General features: G+C 44.7%; 1 protein-coding gene across 1 annotated transcript in view; it reads right to left on the bottom strand.

The window, feature by feature from the left end:
• The window catches only part of LOC119403293 (acetylcholinesterase), a 30,704-nt gene extending 11,444 nt beyond the window's left edge, over window positions 1-19,260 (bottom strand). Inside the window, exons 1-3 of the mRNA XM_049418263.1 lie at window positions 19,000-19,260; window positions 14,758-15,974; window positions 540-816 (exon numbers count right to left, since the gene is read on the bottom strand). Coding sequence (XP_049274220.1) covers window positions 540-816; window positions 14,758-15,974; window positions 19,000-19,260 — 1,755 coding nt within the window. The remainder of the gene's footprint in view (window positions 1-539; window positions 817-14,757; window positions 15,975-18,999) is intronic.
• Window positions 19,261-23,707: the final 4,447 nt, after the last annotated feature.

Below are 23,707 nucleotides of genomic sequence, written 5' to 3'. Positions count from 1 at the left end.
ATACGGTTAGTTGAGCGCTGGATGAAATGGTATAAACCGCTACATAGAAATTAAACTTATAGAAACACCAGGTAACGGTTTAAGTTAGGAGTTCTACAGGATGCATGCGCTATTGGAGCTTAAGCTTGGAAAAAATAAGGCTGAAATCACAGTCAGGATTATAATAAAATTGATTTACTGCGTTCCTTGAAGCAGCAGACTTTCTTGCGCGTATGTGCGATCAAGATAACACATACACACAACAGAACAGTTCTGTTCCAATCAGTGGACTTATTGAATTGAACGGCGGTGAGCAAGCCGGTCTAGCGTATTATAGTGTAAACTGAAGCTATCGACGTCAACTACCAAAAGTTAACCTAAAGTCTACCCAAGTGAACAAAAATTCACTGAATGTAATTGGCTAGCGCCATTTAACATTTGAGACACCTAAATTAACATTGATGTTGTCTAGAGTTGTGAGCACTAAGTGTTTCTTTTTTCGTTTTCTAAACTTTAGGGAGGAAGCCACATGCAATATTTGCGCTGCTGAACGCTCATACCTGCGGACACGCGGTCCTTTTGCTTCTGGCGTCCAGTGTGCCATTCCATGGTCCATATGGTCGCGGCGGCCTGAAACGTAACGCATCCAAGGGAGGCTGCGCGTACGGTATCCCGCGGAACTCGTCCACTGCGCGACCTAGTATTTCAAGACGGTTGCCCTTGATCCAGCCCAACCGTGTGTTTTTCACAACATCAGAGGCAAAGCCACAGGACGCCGTGATGAAGAGTAGCAGAATAGGGGTCACAGATCCACCCATCTTTCCAGGATCCTCTGTTCTGGTGTGAAAGGCAAAATAATGGATCATGATAATAGATAAAAAAATGCAGTATCGAAGTCTATGTTGTATATGGTAACACCACGTTCAAGTTATCTCGTTATATAAAACAAAGAAGGTTGAGTGCGGGCGAGCGGCTATTCGAACTGCATGGATAAGAAAAATGTGCCGCGTATCTGCGTGCTTCGCTGCAAATGTCGTCTAAAGACGATACAAGAGGCGCTGCGTGAGATATGAACACCATCTGGCAATACGTCGGGAAACGTGAATGCTCTGTTGCGGGCTGGTAGTCCCTGCGCAGCAGCAGGCGAAGACCGGCGGTGACCAACGCGACCGGCAGGGACGCCATCCAGCCCGAACACGCGGTTTGGCGCAAAGCGCCGAATCAGAAGAAACGTCCGCACTCAACGAGTACTCTCCACACACTCTTTTATATTCACGTCGCCTGGGTAAAGCAGGAATGCCAGAGCGGCGCCCCATGGCATTCGTACAGTGCAATACTGAACCGAAACCGAAACACAACAATGAGCTCGCGCAGAGGGCACGGAGGAAGCCAAGTTTCGGCGCAGTCGCATTTTCAGCGCAGCTTAAGAAACTAGTGTCTCTATAATTACGTATCTATGTATATTCTATTAAAGGAACACACCACCTAATACTTACCTAGTGATGTTGCACCTCAGATATGCGTAATGTTTGCTTTTTGATCAACAATGTACACAAGTATGAACCTAGTCAGCCGTTCACGATGGCTGGCCCTTGGGCAAGTGGTTCAACTTTGGCCGAGTGGCTGAATCGAGGGACGTGCCGACAAACGGAAAGACAGACAGAAAGACAGACCAAAATTTCTGCGTTTAAGTTCCCCAAGAAGGACTATCGTCTTTAAAATGTGAACATTATAAAGTGCTGTTCCGTACTGCCCAGATGATGAACCTCGGTGCCCCTCGTTATGGGGCTCCAATCAAATCACTGATTAAAAGGGGTGCCCTTACCTACGGAACTCCGATTTAGTCTCTCAATTCTGGCCCGTCAGGAGGGCCCACAATGCGGCGGTTAGGCTTGTGCTACCCGCCGTCAGGTGGGACAGGCCACACATGCGGCCTTAGGGTGGCCCGTATATCTCTCGGGACTGTTGGCAATAAAGTTCATTGTATCCGTATTCTATACTGCCTGTTTTGTTTGCTTTAGATAGACCCCATCTGTGCTGAGAAAAATGAAAATTGTAGTCTTTTTACACCTCCCGATCACAGCTTTGAATTCTGTGATTTGCGAAAGCAGATGTTAGAACGAAAGACAAGGGAGTCGAGAGACGCGATCGCTCGTGTGTCATTCAAGTTGTTCTCGAGTTGCTGCGTAATATCGCAAATTAACAACCATTCCGATTCTTGTTCTTTAATGACGTTAACGCTAGTTCGCTGCTTCAGCCATAATGCTTTCCGTAAGCAATGTTTGCAGAAAGAGAAAGGTAGAACTGGTCGATGACTGCTTGGGCATGGTGCGAAAGACTGTTGACGAACAAGAGAAACCAACACGGAATGTCCTATTTACAATCAGTAAATTGACTGGCAAAAATAAGACACTCCGCCTTTCTAATCTATCGAAGACTTAGCGCACGAAATCCCAAGGACGTGCGCTAAGTCTTCGATATGCTGTACCAACTTGCCCGCCAGTCTGTTTTACTGAACATCGCCTTTCTAAGCATAGTGTTTATGTTTTCGTTGGCTGCTTAAGGTGCATGTGACGTACTAGGGGCATAAGTAATAGTATCTATCGCCTTTGTTAACCACTGTTGGGAATACCGCTAGTAGAAATACGCGGCATCTAAAAAAGCACATTTATTACAGCGTGGATTGACTTCGGCAGCTGTGCTGGGGATGTCGCCACTTTATTGCGACAACATTGAACATAATGCTCAAATTTTTTTGGCATCTGTGCATACCCTCCTGTAGTTATCGCACTGCGCTAGCCAATTCTTGAATAGTGGGAACCGCGTATGGTTGTACAAGTTTTGGGGATATTTTTGTTAAAATTGCTGACACATTATTGGTTTGGAAAGAATGCCCTTGATATGTCATTTGTCAGTATTCTAGTACGTATTGCATCACTTTGAACAAAACAATTTCTAAAAAAAGAGAGTAAATAGTACGTTTGGCACGTCCCATGCAGCTCTTCTTTCCAATCATCTCTTAAGAGCTGCACAATACTTTCTGATGCTTCACATTCGATTTCATGACCACATCGGAATTACCTCGAGCGGCCACGTCTAGCGCTATGTTAACGTAAAAAATCATCATGTGACAAGTGCTTAATATGTAACATTTTCTTGCCTTGATTACGCTCTTTTGTTTGACTGGTGTATAGTTTGAGTACTTCTAAAATAGTCTAGCCCGAGGTTGCAGTGTCAGCTGCACCAGAACGCTCCTCAAAATCCATTATAATGTCACTTTGAACATTTACATCAATGACGTTCTGCATCGCGCTTCAGATGTATTACGTTATACGAGAAAATATAGAAGCCTCATTCACACGAAAAAGCCGTTAAGTTCGCCTGTGCACCCCACAAACGGTGCTAATTCTTTTGAAACGGAAGAAAGAGAATAGTACGCAATGTAGAATGCATGATTCAAGTCCCGATTTAAATGACGAGGCAATATATGTAAACTGCACTCACATTCACTTCGAATAAAGGCCCAGGAAAGATGCTACTTGTGAAGCCGGTGAGAAGAAACTATAGGTAAAAATCTCTCGCATTCGCTCAGCTGTGGTGACTACGTAGCTCCCCGTGTGTTGCATGTTTGAGGCTTTGCTTCTGATAATAGCAGCGCGTATCTGATAAGAAGATGCTTCACGCCATTGTTTGGCCTGATAACGATAACGGAGGGCATTTTGCGACAAGCGCGTTGAGCGGCCACTTATTTCACGGAACTACCTGCCTTAAAAGTGCCCTCACCAGGCTCTGAAAAATATTTCTGGCGTCTTTCTGGCGCACTTCGTGAAGGAGAACAGTGATTCCCGTGGCGTCTATATAGTACATACTATGGATTGGTCTATATAAGCGACATATCAGACCTGAATTGTCTCCTGCACTGCTTTGCGATGCAGCAGGCGCTCCGTTCTTCCTTGCCTCGCATGACTACCGTGCGCGGTCAGCTGATTCCACTTCATTTTCTGTGTTGGCGACTGCGCAAACGGAGATAACACCGTGTAGCCGACAAGCGCGAAATCTTGATAGGGTCAACGCTTAGTGCTGACATGACACACGTGCTTTTAAGAAATAAGTGGCAAGGGGTAATATGGCCTGTAGGAAGGGTAGCGAAGGTGAGGAAGAAACCACTCCCTCATCTCTGAACGCGAGGTGGTGAGGGGCCCATTACGTTATATAGCCCGTTCTGCCTGCAGTTAAAGAACCTCAGGTGGTCAAAATTTCCGGAGCCCTACACTACGGCGTCTTTCATAATCATATTGTGGTTTTGGGACGTTAAACTAGTGATGCAGAACTATCGGTAAATTGACTATCGATAGTATCCATAGTTCTTTTGAAACTATTGATAGTGTAAACAAACTATCGATAGTGCTACTATCGACAAACTATCGATAGTGCAATCGGTAGTACCATCGGTAATATTACAGTAACGATATTACTATATTACTGCCACGCGTGTTTATTGCTTTGTTTTGACGTATTCGGGTTTCACCCACACAGACTGTTAGCAACGCTTGACGCAGACCGCGCCGTAATGTTTGAGAAGCTTCACAATTGTTTGTGATCATTCTGTTAAGATTACGCGCCGGACGCGAATAGCCAAAGTTATTCGAGAGCTTAAGCGAGCACCAGCGATAACGCGGAACGGTTTGATGACTGATGTATAAAGGAGGACGCGCTCCAACGATGATCAAATTACTCAACGGCTGACGACTGCTCCCGGCGATCAGTGCGTAGCATGTATCGCTTGTATTTTGAGTTTTGATTTTCTGGGCACAAGTTCGCCCAAATAAAGAGCTCCGTATTTCCCAGTCTTGCTGCAGCATTCTTCACCGTCACAACCACGTGACAATACTATCGATAGCGGTGTGAACAATGATGCGGTTGCTGGCAGGCCATATTGTCAAAATATTTGCGATAGCCTACTACCAGCTTCGCTTAATTTATGACCAATTTTTGGCCGAGAAATTATCTATTTCCGCAGTGAAAATGGCGGACTATATCCATCAAGAAATTCGTATCCAAAAGCAACGAGTTACAGCTTACAGTTAACTTCTTGATATTTTTTTTATTTTGATATAAAATGCAATATCAATTTGAAGCCGCGCAGTCCCACCACATGTAAAGGCTTCCATTCCGCTACAGCTGAAAAGTTTCACTTTATGATAATGTGTCAGCAAAGCACTCTGGTGGAACACAATCATGTCAACTTTCTTGCCTTTGAGCCTGCTCCTCCGGCTGCACTATGTACCACGCGCGCGGGGAACCGAGTTTATCCTGCAGTGAGTCGGCGATGTTATTTTTATACTATCGATAGTACCATCGAATTTCTTACTATCGATAGCACTATCGATAGTATTTTTGACTATCGATAGCTCGATAGTGACTCAGCTATCGATAGTATCGATAGTACCATCGATAGTTCTGCATCACTACGTTAAACCCCAGATATTATTACCTGCAGATTTTAGACACACAAGCATGGTCACTTTTACTTTCCGAACCTTTAGATGTCACAGTGAGGAGAGGTGGAGGACAGAGGGTCTACAAGGGATTGAATGCTTATTACTACCACCTCTTTTCTTGCTTAGTTAGTGAGTAGTCGTTCACGTTCGTACTTTGCAACTTTGCGAACGCTTTCAGGTATTGTCTATCTTAACTCATAACTAGCCGGTCGTAAGCAACCATCCTTGTGGCTCAAGAAGAGTATCTCTCGGATGGTCGCAATGTCACCAGCTTTCTCGTTTACTTTTCAACCCTAATGCTGCAGCATCTACAAATTTCAATACTTTTTGGAATAATATCGTGAATATTTATGTGGAAATTTGCTTGTACTTAAGTGGCACTGCTCCGAACCATCTTTTATTCCTCATTTTGTATGCAGTTTAAATGTTGAGGTTTAATGACGTTGGGTTTCCAGGCTCTAGCGTTCTTTTGTACTATGCCTGCCTTCTTCTCTTCGCCAAGCGCCTCCCAGGAGAGCAAAAAAAAAAAAAAACACAAGAGCTTAGGTACGCATCGCGCTTGTGGGCGCCTGTGTTAAACTCTTAGAATTTCAGTTGCATAAACGTTTAACTTTCCTGTGGTATATTTCAGTTCGCTGCATTGCGTCCAGAATTCTCTAATGGAATCATCTGAACTCCAGGATGTCATCTTCATAAGAAACAGTGGTTGCAGAAAAGTACACCTGCAGAGAACTCCCACAAGGCTTGCAGACTTCAGACAGAGAGTGTGCCTCACCTTTTGCCTGAAAGCGGCGACATATGGTGCTACCTTATATTGTGCACAACACGCGATGAACGGGTGAATTCCGCACACTCGGCTTTAACCAAATTTACTTCGCTACACCTGCGTGTGCACTGAAGGCGGAAGCCTAGTTCCGGGGAGCAGGAGAGCGAGCTCAGCGTGGTGGGACACTCCAGCTCTGAGCCGTGTTCTGGCGAAAGATCACCCTAATGGTTGAGCTGTGAGCGAAAGTTGCAATACGTTAAGCCACTCGCCGAAGGAAGCACAAAACCTGGGTGTCTTCTTCACTCTGACGGCGGTTCTAAACTGCAAAAGTGAACCGATTACAAAAACCCGGCCAGTCACATTTCATACAAACTGCGCTGTCGTATCTCTCTAACTTGAGACCCTAATCGGCCACAGCCATAATATGACAGTATCTTTGAGCACGCTGCTGTGAGAGAGAGGTATAATAAAACGAGAGAAAGGCAGGGAGGTTGCATAAGTTGCTTGGTAGCTTAGTGTATTACTGCAGCCTGCATAAGATTGCGTCTAGCGTTTGCATAAATTATACTTGCGCATTTTACAAGTATTTATTTTATAAGCGCCTCTAGAGCTTGCGTGTGAACTGGTTCAATAAACTTTTTGTGGTAAGAGCAAGTATGCAAATTTTCTGTCTGGATCCCCTTACAAAAATCGCTAGTAATATTGAGTAGACCACCTAGTAGCCATCTATTGTCATTGGCGACCGTCTTGTGACATTTGCGATCTAGTAACATTTGTCAATAGACCGTCTAAAGACCTCCTTCTTACTTTTGTATAAAGACTATTTTATGTAGACCGTCTAAAGGCCTCCTTCTTACTGTTTTATAACGACTATATTATGTAGACCATCTAAAGCCCTCCTTCTTACTGACGTATAAAGACTATTCTGAATACAACACCTGATATCTTAAATGTACCTTGAAAAGATGAGTTACCTTTAGCTAGAGATGCGAAGTCATCGAACATTAAACCTTTCCACACTTTCCCAGCCCCGAAACGCGTATGTCATACTCTTGACGTAAGTTTAAGCACGTACCGACGAGGACCTACACAGATGTAATAATATGGCATCCATCCAGGTCCTCGTTGCGTGTACGTATGCAGCAGTTTTATATGAGAAAGGCTCCCGCACCGAAGCCCCTTCATGAATTGGTGTGCTTCATGAATTTTCCATACGACGCAGGGGGGGGGGGGGGAGGCGTGTCATTTCTTCCTTCCTTCAGTTTTCCCTTATCCCCATGATCAACAGTGTTCACTGTAGCAAAATCACTCTTCTGCCCAAAAAGGTAGCCATCACAAAATAATTAACTCCATCGATGCCTACTTCTTTACCCATATGCTGGGCACTTCCAAGCAGTCGAAATTCGATAACATCTGCCATAATACTCATGGAACAAACTCGCAATGTTTCTCTGCTACGTTGTCATTGCTCACTACCGGGTTCATATGTCCAGCATCAGGATTCACCGAAATATTCCCACACGAATGCTTTTAGCGCAAGGCGTTCTTCTGAATACGCGCTGAACCGAACCTGAGACATTTACAGCACTACGTCCCTCCATCATTCCAGGCACTGAGTGCGTGCTCATAAACTGCACAGATCACAAATAACCTTGCCCTCTGACAGTAGAAAGCATCTCTTTCATTCATTGCTACTCAGAAGCTTTTAAAAACAGGGAATTCATTATTATTATTATTATTATTATTATTATTATTATTATTATTATTATTATTATTATTATTCCTGCGTGTGAAGTACGATAAAAAAAATGCAGTTCCGACCCGTGTACCTGCTTTTATGAACGTCTGGTGCATGATTTGTACCTCTTTTTTTTCCACGGGTTGCTCAGAATAACAGCTCAAATGACTTGCTGCGCGGCTGTGCTGTGGGGATAAACTCGCCCCATTGTCCCGAAAATCGCCTGACAAGGTATTCTCACTCCTCTCTCCTCCGGCACCCGGCGAGCTACATCACACAAGCTGCGGTTCCGCAGAGTTTAGACCTGCTCGTCTTTTCCCTTTGCGCATCGTCGTGGAGTGGGCGCAGTTGCACGTCACTCGCCCATTTTTCGAGTTTTCGTGTGCTTTTCAAAACATTCATTTACGTTTGTAGACTTGTTTGATTGAAAGTGATGCTACGTAATTCTAGGTTTGTGATACCGATGTCATCGTTTGTGGTGAAGTGAAGCGCTGTAGAAATTTCCTCGTGTGAGCCACACGTGGTTGTGGACTTCCCGCGACCTGGGCCGCTGTTGCGGCGAGAGCCAGTCTGACCGCTCGCGGATATGGGTAGCGGGAACGCGATGTTGTGAAAATACTAAGGAAGTGTTCCCGGCAAGAACATCGACACGTGGCAAGAGGCCGTCACTGTTTTCGGCGGAGACCACCGCAGCGAGAAACCAGCAGCACTCGCGAATCTCGAGCTACAGATAATGCCACACGTTGACTGCTCTTACGTCTCATCGATCTTTTGTTATCTCATCTAATCTGTTCTAAGCATTAACTATTGTCCGCCCTTTCTTGTGTGTTCTGTTGTTATGGTGTGCTTCATTTTTTTTTCATTTGGTCTTATATTTCTACGTTCTTGCCTATCGAACTGGTACACATGGCAGGTTTTCATGCGTGATATGCGGGACAGTTCATGTCTTCGTCAGAATAATACCTCGAGCTTAGCAGTGTGTGTCTGTGTGTGCGTGTGTCGGCCTTGTTTGGATGTGTCGCACTGTTTCTTTTTCTTCTTACCTGAGGTATCATGTGACAGTATGGGCTACTGAGATGTGACATCATAGTTACTAACTTGCCAAACGCTTCATTTTGGTTGGTGTTTTATAACTAGTGTTATTTCTAAAATCGAACTTTAAATTCTTGATTGGCGGATGTAGCAGGTTCACTTGGCTCAATCGAATTTTACTGCAATATCCTTATCTATTATTATTAAAGCGCTTTATGCAAAGGTTCACATGTTAGTTTACTGTGATATCAACAGCGTTCAACTGTGCTAATGTTAATGTATGTGTTCAAATGGTTCTGTGAATCGTGAGTGCGTTTGAAATGTGTTCACTTCGAGTTTTTTTTTCTTTGCGTATTCAACGGGTGACATGTGTGACTATTATTGAATGTAAATAGTTTTAAACCACTAGTGTAATCTACTCTAAATAAAAGATTTTTAATGCAACCTTCCGTCGATTTTTTCTCGCTCACGCATCTTCTAGATTGCGTTGTCTTCTGCAAGCAACACGTTCACACATACCGCATACGCATGTTGCCGAAAGTCATGGGTTTGTAGGCAGTGTTTGTAACCGCCGCGATGACTTAGTTACGGTGCTCGACTGCTGAGCCGAAAGGCGGGTGTTCGATGTTGGCCTTGGCGGTGCATTTCGACGGAGAAGAAATCTGAGAGGCGCGTGTACTGCGCGTAGTCAACGGACGTTAAAAAACCTGAAGTGGTTGAAGTTATCCAGAGCCCTGCACGCGGCGTTTAGTCGCTGTGGGACGTTAAACCCCGTGTACCAACCAACAAATCGTTAACAGAGCGTGCATGAGCATGCTTCAAGAAAATTATTGTAACCAACTGCTAGCAGAGTGTATTAGGACACAGGTTACTAGATGGTTAACAGACTTCTCATGGACAGTCTTTCTATTGAGAGAATGTTACAAGGGTGTCTATTTAGCATTGTTGATAGGGCGTTACTACATGGTCACTAGACAGCCTATGAACACGAGTCTGTTCAAAGTTGGTGGCCATTTGCAGCCAGAGCGTTGATACAATGTTGGTACAGACGTATAAAGACAGTTAGTAGACCCTCTTTTGATTGTTGGTAGCTTCTAGTAAAAATTGTCTTCAGACCGTCAACTTAATGTCACCAGATATTTTTGTAAGGGGAGCTTGCATTTATTCTGAGGTTGTAGCCGAGAATAGGACAATGAGCAATAGTGGTCACTGAAAAATTACGAAACGCAAATATGATAACATTCAAACTAAACTTTGCCTAGTTAACACACGGGTTTTCCTGTGGGTGCGATGCGTGGACCTTGCAAAAATGTTACACTACAGCAAAATTTTGCTAAGCATGAAATGCTTTAACTCCATTTGTCGGTGATATTGAAGTTAGATTTTGCCCCAAGCCACAGCCTATATCCGGGAATCCAAACAAGAACAACCGGACTACCAGGCAAAAGTTAAAGAAAGTCGGTATGTGGCCCCCAACCGTTTCTGCAGGACGGTATTTCATACGCTAGTTACTTCCCAAACGAGATAAAAAATGTGTTGCTTCCGGATTCTTTGCAATGTTTATTCGCCATATCACTGACCCCGTATCTTCTAGTACGCTGAAGTTTCTTCTCCAAAACGCTGAAGATTTCTTATAATCGCGGGACTACAAAATGAACAGATATATCGGTCATAAAGGAAATTGATCTCAAATTTTCATTCAAAGCAAAGGTATTGTCTTATTTTGGTCAAGTCATGCCCCGGTGTCCAGTGGATACTTGCGTCTTCGAAGTCGCACTTGAGGAGAATTTGAAGGGCTGATCTGCTAACTGATCCTTTTAGGAGTATTCGCCACGCTTCTTGTGATCAGTCACGGTGGTTCCTGACGAAGAAGTTGTTCTGATTGATAAAGTGATTCCCAGTTCTTCTGCGGTGGTTGGATGATTTGCGTGTGTCGAAGTGGCAGCGAGCTCTCTGCCTATTTGATCCACCACGCTGGAACTCTACTCCACGCAATCTACCCCCGGCAACTTCCATAGGAACTGCAGATACGGCCCGGAGACTGCTAACACCATTTACCACATAATGTAGGGATGCCGAAACAACACAAGAATCCTGACGATAGACGAAAATAGAGCACAAGAAATCAAGAAGACCAGTGGGAGGCGTTGATGACGTCACTAAACTCCGAGGACCAGCTCCAGCTGGTGGAAAGGATTCGGGCGTTGGCTGCAAGACATGGCTAGCTGGATTGACGAAGTCACCCACCTCTGGGCGAAGAGAACACGTGCCTGGCCGTGCAAGACAGAAAGAGAGAAAGGTTAAGTGAAAGGCAGGGAGGTTAACCAGAAGGAAATTTTCCGGTTTGCTACCCTGCACTGGGGAAGCGGTAAGGAAGAAAAACGAGAAAGGGTTAAAAAAACGTTAGCCAACCTCGATGACCGGCCGCTTTTCCAGCAATCAATTTTGGAGTGCCGGAACGTTGGAGCTTCCAACGAGAAAGCCACGAAGGCGCTTAAGTTTCTGTGGTCAACGGGACTCGCTAAACGACTACGTCACTCCGGTGCCTGAGTATGCGAGCGTGTTTTCGTTTCTATTTTTTAACTTGTCGTACAATAATGTTTGATTCTTTCTGGCTCAAGTCACGAAGGAACCAGTTAAATCGATGTAAAATTATGCTAGCCTATGTACGTTGTTATTAGGTGGCTATAAGGAAACGTCTCGATGAGCTTAATTAATAAACTTGTCATAAACTGACGTAAATGGCGAAGATAAACTGACGTTGCTAGCAGGGCAAGTCCGAGCAAGTCACCGGGCAAGTCGCACCTTTTGTGAACATTATGCAATCATGTTAACATTTGGTGACGAACTCTGATTCCACTTTCGCCTCGCGCCTATTGAGCAGAGGCGTACATGGACATTCGATTCCACTTTCACTGGAATCTACTTCAATGTTTGTGTAAAGTAGCAGCATTCACATAAGCAGACTCCCCAAGACCACATTGTGAGTAGCAGCTGTTGAAGGTAATGAAGCTAAATGGCATAGAATGGTCCCGTTTTATAGCGAAGCTGTATATTCTTTGGCGAATTGTCCATCCGTACGTATAAATCACGTAGCGTAGGCATGTGCGCCAGAAATTGGACAAGCCCTACTGGCCACCATTCATCCACTAATGGAACAGGTTGTCGGCTGGCAAACACGCTGGCCGCAGAAATTGGGCAAACTGCACTACTCACCACTTGTACACTAAAATCTCTCAAAGTGCAAAGTGTGGCAAAGCGGCTTATGCTGCACAATGGCTCCTCAAGACCATACACGAACTGCAAGCGCATGTGGCAAGCCTGACAAGGCAACGCATATCGCTTCAAAAACGCGCATGCTGCTCAAATAGAAAAGTGTACCGGAACATACGCTCAGTTCAAAAGGGGCATTCTGCACCTTTCTGTACCTTTTGTGAAAATTCTGTGCTTTTCTGTACCTTTCATCAAAATTCATTGTCACGTCTCTGCCATGCGCTACACTAGCTTTGCTCGTCACCCGCCTTGACATAGTGGAACGGCCCTGGTATTTTTTTTTTACGCTTGTATGGGTCCTTACTTGAAGAAGACGAAGCTGATTTAGAAAGATTTTGTCCAGTCATGTATCTTCTGTCTATGTAGTGGTAGGATATTAAATAGGAACTGTCCACACAACATAACGGCAGTGAGTTTTTTTATTAACAAAATATCAGCTTCCGTGAACGGAACATTTTGTTGCGTTTGTGAACACATGACGTTTTTGAATAATTCATATTTGAAAAAAAGAACGCAAGAGCCATCGGAATATCGGAGCGCGTACTTCAAACAGTGGTCTTTTAATACCTAATGACGATTTACACATTCCAGTAGGATTTCCATATGTTGCACTTTTCCATGTGGTAAGAACGAAGTTCTGTTATGTTGTCACCTGCAATATACATGGAGACCGGGTTGTCGGCGGTGTACTTAGGCCACTCGTGTTGTCCGGGAAGCTGTGGTATCCTGAGAACGAGAGAAAATTGTGATATTGATGTCACAGCATAATATTCAGATTTTCAGGCACGACCTACGGGGCACGAACACCTAGAAATCAGAGATATCTTCATATAAAATTCCTATCATTTTAAGAGAACTACGTATTGCATAAGTGCATGATGTCAGCATAACAAAAGGCATTGTTTTTGTTCAGTGTGCCAGGCTATCGGATGAAGGCTCCGCCCACGAAAGACTAAACGAAAACTTTGAAGGCATAGTTTGACGCACTGGTGAATGTGACAAAACTTCTCATACCGCTGTGACACGGTCACTTTAGATCGCGATCGTGTTTGATCCGGGTCAAACTTCTTGATTGTGATTGCTTCGTTTGCGCAAGCTGCCGATGGGAGCCAATGACTGTTCAGAAATTGGGACCCGATCGGGCTTAACCGCGATCGGCCTTGCAGCGTGTGGCATTGGAACTGCATGCTTGAAAGAGACGTGCTGTATATGGCGTAAAACATTTATACTTCAAATACATACCAATTCAGGATAAATTCTCACTGCAAAAGGGATCAAATTTTACGTCTTACACAGTTTTCTTGAGATCTACTTTCTTAATATTCTGTTGACTAGGCATTAGCTTCCGTTTGTAGACAGATACGTTACCTAATTTTGGCAGTGAAGGGAAATTTTTAACAAAACTCTCAACCATATATCGCGTAATTCATACGTTTTAAAGGAATACAGGTGTTCTAGTGAAACCCATTTGGCAATTATAGGTTTGTACTTTGTGTGATAGCAGTAGTCAAATTTCAACAATGTAATGCCCTTAACTTGCAAGTTCGAGGGTGAAACTGAAAATGTTATTGCGTTTTTTTTTTTAAATTAGCGGTGACGTCACTAGACTAACTGGACGATGAACATATGAGAGGATACGTAGGGAGTGTGGCAATGCAGCACGTTTGGGTGTTACGTACACATCAGTGCAATCAACCTCCGTCTACTGGAGATCAAGAGTAGTCCTAAATGCACCTGTCCTATTTAACAGCTCATTTATTATCTTGTGTATACCACGACAAAAAGCCTTTCATTGTCGAGCTTTTCTGTAGTACACTGTCTGCAAATTAGATGTAATGACGGTGTAGCCAAGAAAGAGTCTAAATAAATACATAATCCATAAAAATAGGACTTGCGTTTTCGTTTTCAATTATTTCGTAACGGGGAAATTATACAACCTGTGCACCCTGCAATCTTCAGAGACCTTAAAAGGTAAATTTTTATTGCGAATTAGCATCGAAATGTCTTGATAGGACCTAAGCAATGGGGCAGGCATATGGCACCATCACCGTTTGCCTACCGTGAGATCCCACAAGGGAGCCTTTGATTTTCACCATTTGACGTTCCGCACAGACGATTCGTGCGTGGACCCATCTCCATTTAAGGAATTGAAAACTTTCATATACATCTACCGACGCCTAGTGTCTGTGGCATGTTTATATCACTCTACATGAACTGATAAGTCGGAACTGCCCCTGTAATTCAATTGCTGTTATTTGGTGGGTGTAGCTTGGCTCGACTAAACATTTTATTTTCACTAACTATACCTTTAAGAAATATTAAACAGCGCAAAAAGAGAGAATATACAGAAAGATGCACATAGAGAGTGCTGTGTTTGTGCACTTTCTTTGTGTTGGAACTTCCTTGCGCCGTTTATTCATTCGTAAGTATGAACCTACTCGCCGAAGTATCCGTTTTAGCTCACTTACCCTGTTGAAGCGAACGTCGACACAGCCGTGATCACCACTTCCGAGACATTCATGTCTTGAGCATTGAAACGCTCTTGGTTTACAAGGGGCATCCCAAATGTGTAGCTGACATCCCAGCCGTGAGGAGTTCCCATCCAGGGTGGGAGCGTACTCTTCTTGGACCGGTGGCCAAATACATAGGTGTACACAGAGTGTTCCTTGCTGGAAATTTCCTCCGCGGTAAGGTGCATGGGACAAACGAACAGAGAGTCCGTTAGGTAGTCCACATAACCGCGTCTCAGAGACTGACTGTCATTCTTCTTGGGTATGTACGCGTCCAACGGTCTGGCGAAATCCGCCTTCAGCCACGCGAACACGCGTTCACGTACTGAGCTTTCGAATTGGGTTCCAGTGAGGCCGCCGTGGAATTCGCGTGGGATGATTTCGTTGCTGATGGGGAACATGAGGGCTATCGCCCCTTCGTCTGAAGTGACTCCGACGAAGAGATCGGCTGCGTTGAAGGATCCTTGTTTGACGGCTCGGCGGGGTTCCACGGGGAAGAATTTGTTAGGAAAAGTTGGCAGGAAAGGGAATATCTTGGGCTTGAATATCGTGCTCGCTAAACGAGCGAGTTCGAAGGGGTTTTTGGAGCGCAAGCACGCGACGACTGTATCTGGATCTGTAAACATGTTCGTCTCGTTGTCTGAGCAGCCGAGTGCTACGGCGATAGTATTTCCCTTGCTCATGCTCTCGTTCACTGTCTGATAGAAACCTTGACCCTGTAGAGTACCGCTCATTAGACACGCTCTTAGGAATAATCCACGGCTCACTGGGGAGATGACGTGCGCGTGGGCACTCATAGCGCCCGAACTCTCGCCGAAAATGGTCACTTTCAAAGGGTCGCCGCCGAAGCGTCCGATGTGGTCGCGGATCCACTTGAGGGCCATGTTCTGGTCCATGAGGCCAACGTTGCCTGGCGCTTGCGTCGTGTTGGCGTCCAGGAAGCCGAGAATTCCGAGACGGTAGTTCAGGCCCACGATGACCAGACCAGTCCTGGCGGCTAGCACGGCGCCGTTGTAAAGGCTTTGTCCAGACGATCCCTGCATGAAACCGCCGCCGTGGATCCAAGCTAGAACAGGAGCGGCTTCTTGGGTTCGGTTCTGGGGACTCCACACGTTCAGATGTAGGCAGTCTTCTGTGTGTTCGATGTTACCGAAAGCGTGGGGCATCGTGAACACCTGCAGAGATTGCAAAAACCGGCGCTGTATGCAACGCGCGGTGGGTAGCTTAACAGCCGAGGCATTGCATTGCTAGGCTCGAGGGCGCGCGATAGATTCCTTGTGACGGCGACCTGATTTTGATGAGGGCAAAGTTATTGCTAGGTGACTTCGTGTTTTACGGGCCAGTATAACCATCTACAGTGCGCTTCAGGAGTACAAATGCACAATCATTCATGTTTGTGAAATTCATTTCAGGAGAAAGAGGGAAATGCAAGTGAGAATAGAACGACGCAGACCATTCCGGAAAAGGCGAACATTTCTCAGTGGTCCTTAAGACTGGTTCATCTCTTTAATATTTCACGATCATGACTGAGTGGTACTCTATTCCTTACGACGCCCTTTTATTGTCATGGGTGTACAATCCCCTGATTTGCTATTGCGGAAAAAAATATTTACACAGCTACCATAAACGCGCAACTACATGAGCTTGCATTTTGGAGGCACGCCTTAACCACAGAATTTATTTGTTCTAAATTTTAAAATAATGCGATTTTATTACTTCAGCAGTTCTGCTACTGGTATAAAGCACATATAGCCGTCTTCGCCTTATTGAGTATCCTATACATTCAGACGCAGGTAGTGTTGCGTGTCTTTGATGTTATTCAAGCCTTGGGAGATGAAAACTACCTGCAGATGTAGGAAACGAACCTTGTGCATTACGATACTTCTGTGTAAAAGAATTGCCTACTAAAGTACTGCTCTTGTTCGCCGAATATCTGAATATATAGAAAAACTGCACTGCATTCAAGCCAGTGGACTCCTTCAAAAACGTGACAAAGCATATCCCACTTCTCTAAGAAGATCGTACAAGGGTTCGCTGTAGTTCGCATTAGTTATTATTATGCGAGTAATTTTGCATAATGGTACATAGCTATCATCTATGAATGGGTGACTCAGGGTAAATGTAGTCGAATGCAATGCGTTGTGGCACTTTCTCTGTAATTTCGGAGCCTATTTCTGGCCATTTTATGCATTGGTCTTGGTTCAACGCTTTAACGGTGACGTCAACTTTTATTCTGGTCTATCGGGAACATTTCCTGGCTCGAGTGGAGCGGCGTCCTCACGTCAACATGTTGTTAATGTGAGATTCGTACCAATTTCTTTTGACATGAGACATGCCACCAGCATTATCAAATCATGAATGGTAGTCTACCACTATCTCTCAAGAGGAAGGTATATAACAGCTGCATCTTACCGGTACTTACCTACGGAGCAGAAACCTGGAGACTTACAAAGAGGGTTCAGCTTAAATTGAGGACGACGCAGCGAGCGATGGAAAGGAAAATGATAGGTGTAACCTTAAGAGACAGGAAGAGAGCAGAGTTGGTCAGGGAACAAACGGGGGTTAAGGATATCATAGTTGAAATTAAGAAGAAGAAATGGATATGGGCCGGCCACGTAGCACGTCGGCAGGATAACCGGTGGTCATTAAGGGTGACTGACTGGATTCCAAGAGAGGGCAAACGCGTGAGGGGAAGACATAAAATTAGGTGGGTAGATGAGATTAAGAAGTTTGCAGGTATAACGTGGCAACAGAAAGCACAGGACCGGGTTGATTGGCGGAACATGGGAGAGGCCTTTGCCCTGCAGTGGGCGTAGACAGGCTGATGATGATGATGATGATGATGATGCCACCGGAACTAGAACAGTGCAATCAGCAGTTCGTTCGCACTGAAAAACGATAGTTCCGCAGGCAAATCAGGCCTCCAGGACCATTCTTTCTTAACTGATGGAGTTGTGCCGGAACATGGCATGTCTGTTTATATCCATTTTGGTGTCATTGGTAGTGTCAGTTTAGACTGAAAAGTAATATAAAAGCGAAAACAAAAGCTTGAAGCTTTTCTTCCATTAAAGCATTGTTATTTTGTCTGCAATGTTCTTGTAACTATATTTTTTGACATAATGGCGGTGCTCATCCCAATTCCGAATTTGAATTTAATCATCTCAAAAAAGTTTATCCAGCCTACCACGCTGTTATATTAGTGCGATGCGGAGCACACTCGCATGTAGTAGATATGCATCGACGTTTGTCCTTTCTTGAAAAATGCAGACATCTTCGCAATAGTGGTGCCAAGCCCGAAGGAACAGAAAAACTAGGCGGCCTTCTTTGTTTCTGCTTATTTTTTACTTTCTTTCTTTCTTTCTTTCTTTCTCTTTTGTGTCTCAGTTTTCTTTCTATTTATTTCTTTTTCTATATATTTCCTTATCTATCTTTCTCGCTATTCCCATCTTTTTTGTGTTCCTCTCCCTCTCTCTATTTTGCCTCCCCTTTCTTTCTGTCCCTTCCTTTCATTTTTCTTTCCGTCTATCTTGCGTTTCTTCTCTCTCTCTCTTTGCCTGTATTTGTCGCTTTCTCTTTCTTTCTATCTCTTTCTGTCTCTCTCTCTCTCTCTCTATCTCTGTACTAGTTCTTTCACCCCTTACTTTTATCAGAACCACGCGCCAGAGAAATCAGAGCACGTCTTCTACGAACGAAGCAGAAGATGAAGAGGACGAACAGGAAGAGGAGGATAAACTTAGCGCGTGCCTGTTGATGATGATAATAATTTTCGGGGGACGGATTACAACCAACGGCTCGCATAACTAGCTCCGCTGTTAAAAGCGTCAAACGGTGTCCCAAATCCACTTAGGTCACGAATCTTAAAGTGTAGTGAGAACGGCTGCGCCGTTTGAACTCTGTCTCAAAGAAAGACGTTTGCCCGGCAAGTAGTTAATCGTACGAAAAGCACAATAATAACAATAACTGGGTGCTGCGGGTTGGAACCACAATATCACTATGAGACGCTCCATGTAGTGGCGAACAAAGGATTAAGACTTCCTGGCATTTTTCTGCGTGCATTTAAATATAAGTACATGGGTGTTCTTGCACTGCGTGCCCATCGAAATGTGGCTGCCATGGCCGGGAAGAGAACCGGCGTCCTCGAGCTGGCAGTGTTACACTGCACCCCGTAGCTATGACGGTGGTCGTAAAAAGACTACAAACCTGAGGACACGCGGTTTTTCTGCTCCTGGCATCCAGAGTACCTTGCCATGGTTCAGCAGGTCGTGGTGGCGTGAAACGGAGTCCTCCTATTGGTGGTTTGGCGTAAGGGATACCGAGGTACTCCTCGACTGGACGACCGAGTACCACGAGCCGGTTACCCTTAACTAGACCGAGTGACGTGTTTCTAGTAACGTCAGTGTGAAAGCCGTGGGACGCCGCGGTCAGGACAAGTAGTATCGCTGCGACCGGTGTGGCGCCCATCTTTTAGACCGTCGCAGTGCCGCAATCTGCAATAAACAATAGACGTGGGGTTCTTGTTGAGTGTAGTAAGATCTAGGCGCTCTGTGTAACATGGTGCAAACAACTGGCCCGATATTTCCGCCTAAAAAAAGGTTGTTTTGGAGTATAACAGAAGCAAGCAGGCTTCCAGATCATTTTATTGAATGCCTGTACTGAACACTGTTCAAAATTGAAAATTTCTTTTCGCTCTTCCATAAAACCCCGCGCGAGTGTGGTTCACAAACTAATAGCGATAAAATCAAATCTTGAGTGTGTACAAAGCCCAAACACAAGAACGCACACGCTACAGCAAAAGTCTGCAGGATACGAAATTTTCGAGAGAGCTATATTCCTGCTAAACCTGGGAACATAAATTCCAATAGAGGATATTCATAATGCTTGGTGTTCCGGCAACACTAGGCGCGTACGCCATATTTTGTTGGGTGCCTTCGCGAAATCGTCCGCTTGCGTCTCCCTAAGGAGAGGCCACGGAGAGGCTGAGCCGCAGTCGTTGGCGAAGCTATCGGACCAAGAAAATGCAGCTGATTCTTTCGCCATCCAGCTCCGAACAGCCAGAGGACCTCACTGTGCTGTCACAAATCGACGAGAACTCAATATAGGAGCTCTGCGCGCATAAGAACTCATCCTGACCCGCAGAGGCGCACTGCTTCGCAAAGCCGAACTGCTGTTCTCTAGTGGCGTGCCCTTCCGATCTGAGGTAGGCGTTGAAGAAAAGTGTCCGTTGCAGAGCAGAGGAGGTGTGACCGGCAAACTTCTAAGATAATCTTGCACTGCAACGCATCTCCATTGTATTTCCCACAGTGATTTTATGGACACGTCGTAAACAATCGTCAGATATCGACACCACGTTGTTTCTGCGCGACCTGTGCAACGCTGAGCTCCTTTCCTCGGCTTATTTCTTTAGGCACAGGTATCTCTAACCCTGCACAGTAGTGCGTGCCATAGTTTTTTCGAAATAAGCAAAGCATGAACATTTGTATGAGGAGTGCGCCACAAAAAAAAAAAATACTGATCGCGCGTTTCATCTGTATACAAAAAAAGAGTGGCCCGAGTCATGCTCTTTTACTGCACGCTGGTTCTTTATAATGTTTTGTGGTCGTAATGTATTGCGCCGATTTAGTACTGTCGTTGTGTATGTTTTTCTTGAACTTTTTACGTGTGCATTCATTGACATATCTTTTTAAAATATTGCGCTGTTTGCTTTCGCATGCCATGGTTGCGTGCATAGCCGTGTGAACGGCTGCGAGGGCGCGCTATCAGCGTAAAGACGAGTGCGATGATCTGCCGAACAATGCCGCTCCATCTACTGTACGGCTCCGTAACTCTGCGCTCCGTGTTCGCAGCGCACGCTCACCGAAGAAAGCAAAAAAATAATATTAAAATGAGAGGGATAAGTGTAAAGCGATGGGCAGACGCGACATGCGGACCATGTACTTCGGTGCACACTGCCTTGTGAAGCTCGCAAAGAGATGCCTGTTGGAACCTTTGCGCCGATCGATTCTCGTGTGGCGGCACTCATGTACCGCGGACGAGGGCAGCAGCGTATGTGACACTGCTTACACACGTTTATATACTTAAATCGTTGCTTTCGTCAGTCTGCAACACCGACAGGCTACTGTTGATCAATCATGCTCTGTCGCGCGCGTGGGACGTCGGCCATCTCTTTTAAAATGCATATATCGTAATATATTGTTCTGCAATTCTAGCTGATTTTGCAGGTGAGCAACAAAATTGCACAGAGAAATAAGAAGTGATGTTGAAGAGCCTTTTTGCACGCGCCGATCATTTCCTAACCACGGCACAGCGCCGATTTTCTTGACGAAACAAGTTCGTGTTGGTGCATTCTTTTTGTTCGTTCAGGTAAGCGATAAATTCAATTAAAATTACGTTACCTCATTCCCGGAATTGTCAGGGCTCCTGCGTTGCCTGAACAGCGCATGACACATTGGGAAGTCATCGCACAACGAAGATAAAGAGCCAGTAGCTAGCACCTGAAAGGCTGTGATATGCGACTGATTTCATTTTCGCGCATAACAAAACATGGCGAATTGAGCTTATGGGATTGTCGACAGATGGCACTGTACATTCTGAATATCCCATTTTGAATCCCATTCCTTCTCATTCTGAATAGAATGGGAAGGAATGAGTAGCAAAGAGAAGGTTGAGATTAGCAAGGGGCTGAGACAGGGATGTCCTTTGTCCCCGCTGTTATTCATGCTGTACATGGTGAATATGGAAAAAGCGCTAGAAGGTAGCAACTTTGGTTTTAATCTGTCACACAAAGAGGGCGGCATGATGATTGAGCAGAAGCTTCCAGGATTATTTTATGCTGACGATATTGTCTCATTTGCCGACAGTCTAGAGGATATACAGCAGCTGGCGGATATATGCGGAAGGGAAGGGGAAGCTCTAGGACTAAGATTTAGTGTAACAAAATGTGGATTGATGGTATTCAATGATCCTTGTGATCAGGCGGTGTCAATACAGGGCCAAGAAATACTGAGGGTGAGTGAATACAAGTACCTCGAAGTATGGATAAAAGAGGGTGACAGGTACATGGAGGTACAGGAAAAAGCCTCGGCAGCAAAAGGAAAGAGGAACGGGAAGACGACAAATGAGGCTGTAAAGGGCGATATGGGATGGGCAGCTTTTGAGGCGAGGGAGGCTCAGAGCAAAATAAGGCTCGAAGAAAGGCTAAGAAATATGAAGGAGAGTAGATGGGCAGAGAAGGTGTTCCGTTATTTGTATAGGAAGAGCGTGGACACAATGGAGAAAAAGAACTAGGAGGCTCACTAGTAAATATACGGCTGGTAGTGTAAGCAATCTGTCAACAAAGAGTGTTAAGCGAAAAGTCAGAGAGGCGGTGAAGATTTACTGGACGGCAGCCATGAAAAAACAACCGGCTTTGAGTAACTACCGAAAAGGCAAAAATGAAAAAAGGAGGGAGGCATTTTACGATAATTCAAGGGGAAGCGCTTTACTGTTTGAAGCGAGATCGGGTTGCCTTAGAACGGGTAGTTATAAGGCGAGATTCAGTAAAGAAGAAGAACAATGCACGTGCTGCGGGGACGATAAGCAAACGGCGGAGCATGTTCTGATTGAATGTGGAGACATCCATCCAGGTGTACGTTTGGGCACGAGCCTACATGAGGCCTTGGGTTTTAGAGACAATGGAAAGCTGAACACACCCACGATTGAAATAAGCAAGACACGGTTAGAGTATTGGTGGCAGAAAATTAGAGAGAAAGGACAAAAATAAATATTGGAAAAAATAAAGACATTCTGCCGTAAAGGGCAGAGAACGGAGCTGAAAACTTAAGTTTTTTTTTTTTCTGAAGTAAGATAGTTTTAATTGAAGTAAAGACACTAGGCCAACACTAAGAAAAAGAAGAGTAAAGGTTTTTTTTTTTCTTTTGTCGAGCCTGGTGGCACACTTGTCACCGCCCCGTTATAAAGGGGACGCTCATAGCATCCATCCATCCATCCATCCATCCATCCATCCATGCATCCATGCATCCATCCATCCATCCATCGCCTATTTGCTGTTGAACTACTCAATTACACATTGGATTAGAAGCTCCATACCCTAACAGAGCAGAAATTCGTATTTGCAGTTAAGCCCACGTCCCGTAAACATTTACCGCCGAGGGTGCATGACAGAAAAACAATAACTATTTGAACATCATACCAATAATATTCTTGTAAGTTATCCTGCACATACAATTTCGTCCCCCAGCTGTCTCCTGCTTTTTGAGAATGTAAACCACTCGTACATGAAAGCATCGATGAAATGAATGACACTCTTATTTGCGCACGACAGCAATATACACAATTGCTTTACGTTCAGAACACATATGGACTTGCGCCGCACTTACCGTAGCCACAATTGAAGCCTGAAGCACGTCCTTGCGAAGCCGGTGAAGAAAAACTGAAGGTGACGGGTCAAGCATTACGCAAAGTACGGTGACCTCGTGCCACTCTAAAAACGTCGTAGCTGTGCGTTTCCGCGACTGATAGCAGCGGACTACACCTGATAAGCAGAATAGAGTCTATCGATGCAACTTAAATGCGACGGCATGCGTGTTTCTTGCTCGAGAAAAGATAAAGGTTGCTCTAGCCTGCAACGAAAGCTGCATGCATATGTTGTCCAATAGCGTACTACTTTAGTATTATGAACACACTGGATACTTGCCGATGGGTGTATCATTTATCCACAATGCAAATACATCTTTTAACTGTACCTCTTAGGGTTGCGTCGTATCGCCTAAAAGCATTGAGCTTTCAAGAGAAGGGAGAATCAATACTCTTCGCTGCAGCAGTGACTAACCAGGTAGCAATTTACAGCAAGAATATTTCATAAGACCAAAGCAAGCCGCACTTCTAATCTCGTTGGAAGCTAAACAGCTTA

The sequence above is a fragment of the Rhipicephalus sanguineus genome, chromosome 8 (assembly GCF_013339695.2).
Source record: "Rhipicephalus sanguineus isolate Rsan-2018 chromosome 8, BIME_Rsan_1.4, whole genome shotgun sequence".
NCBI classification, from domain to species: domain Eukaryota; kingdom Metazoa; phylum Arthropoda; class Arachnida; order Ixodida; family Ixodidae; genus Rhipicephalus; species Rhipicephalus sanguineus.
Note: the sequence above shows the minus strand (reverse complement) of the source record. Positions and strands in the feature narration are given on the sequence as shown.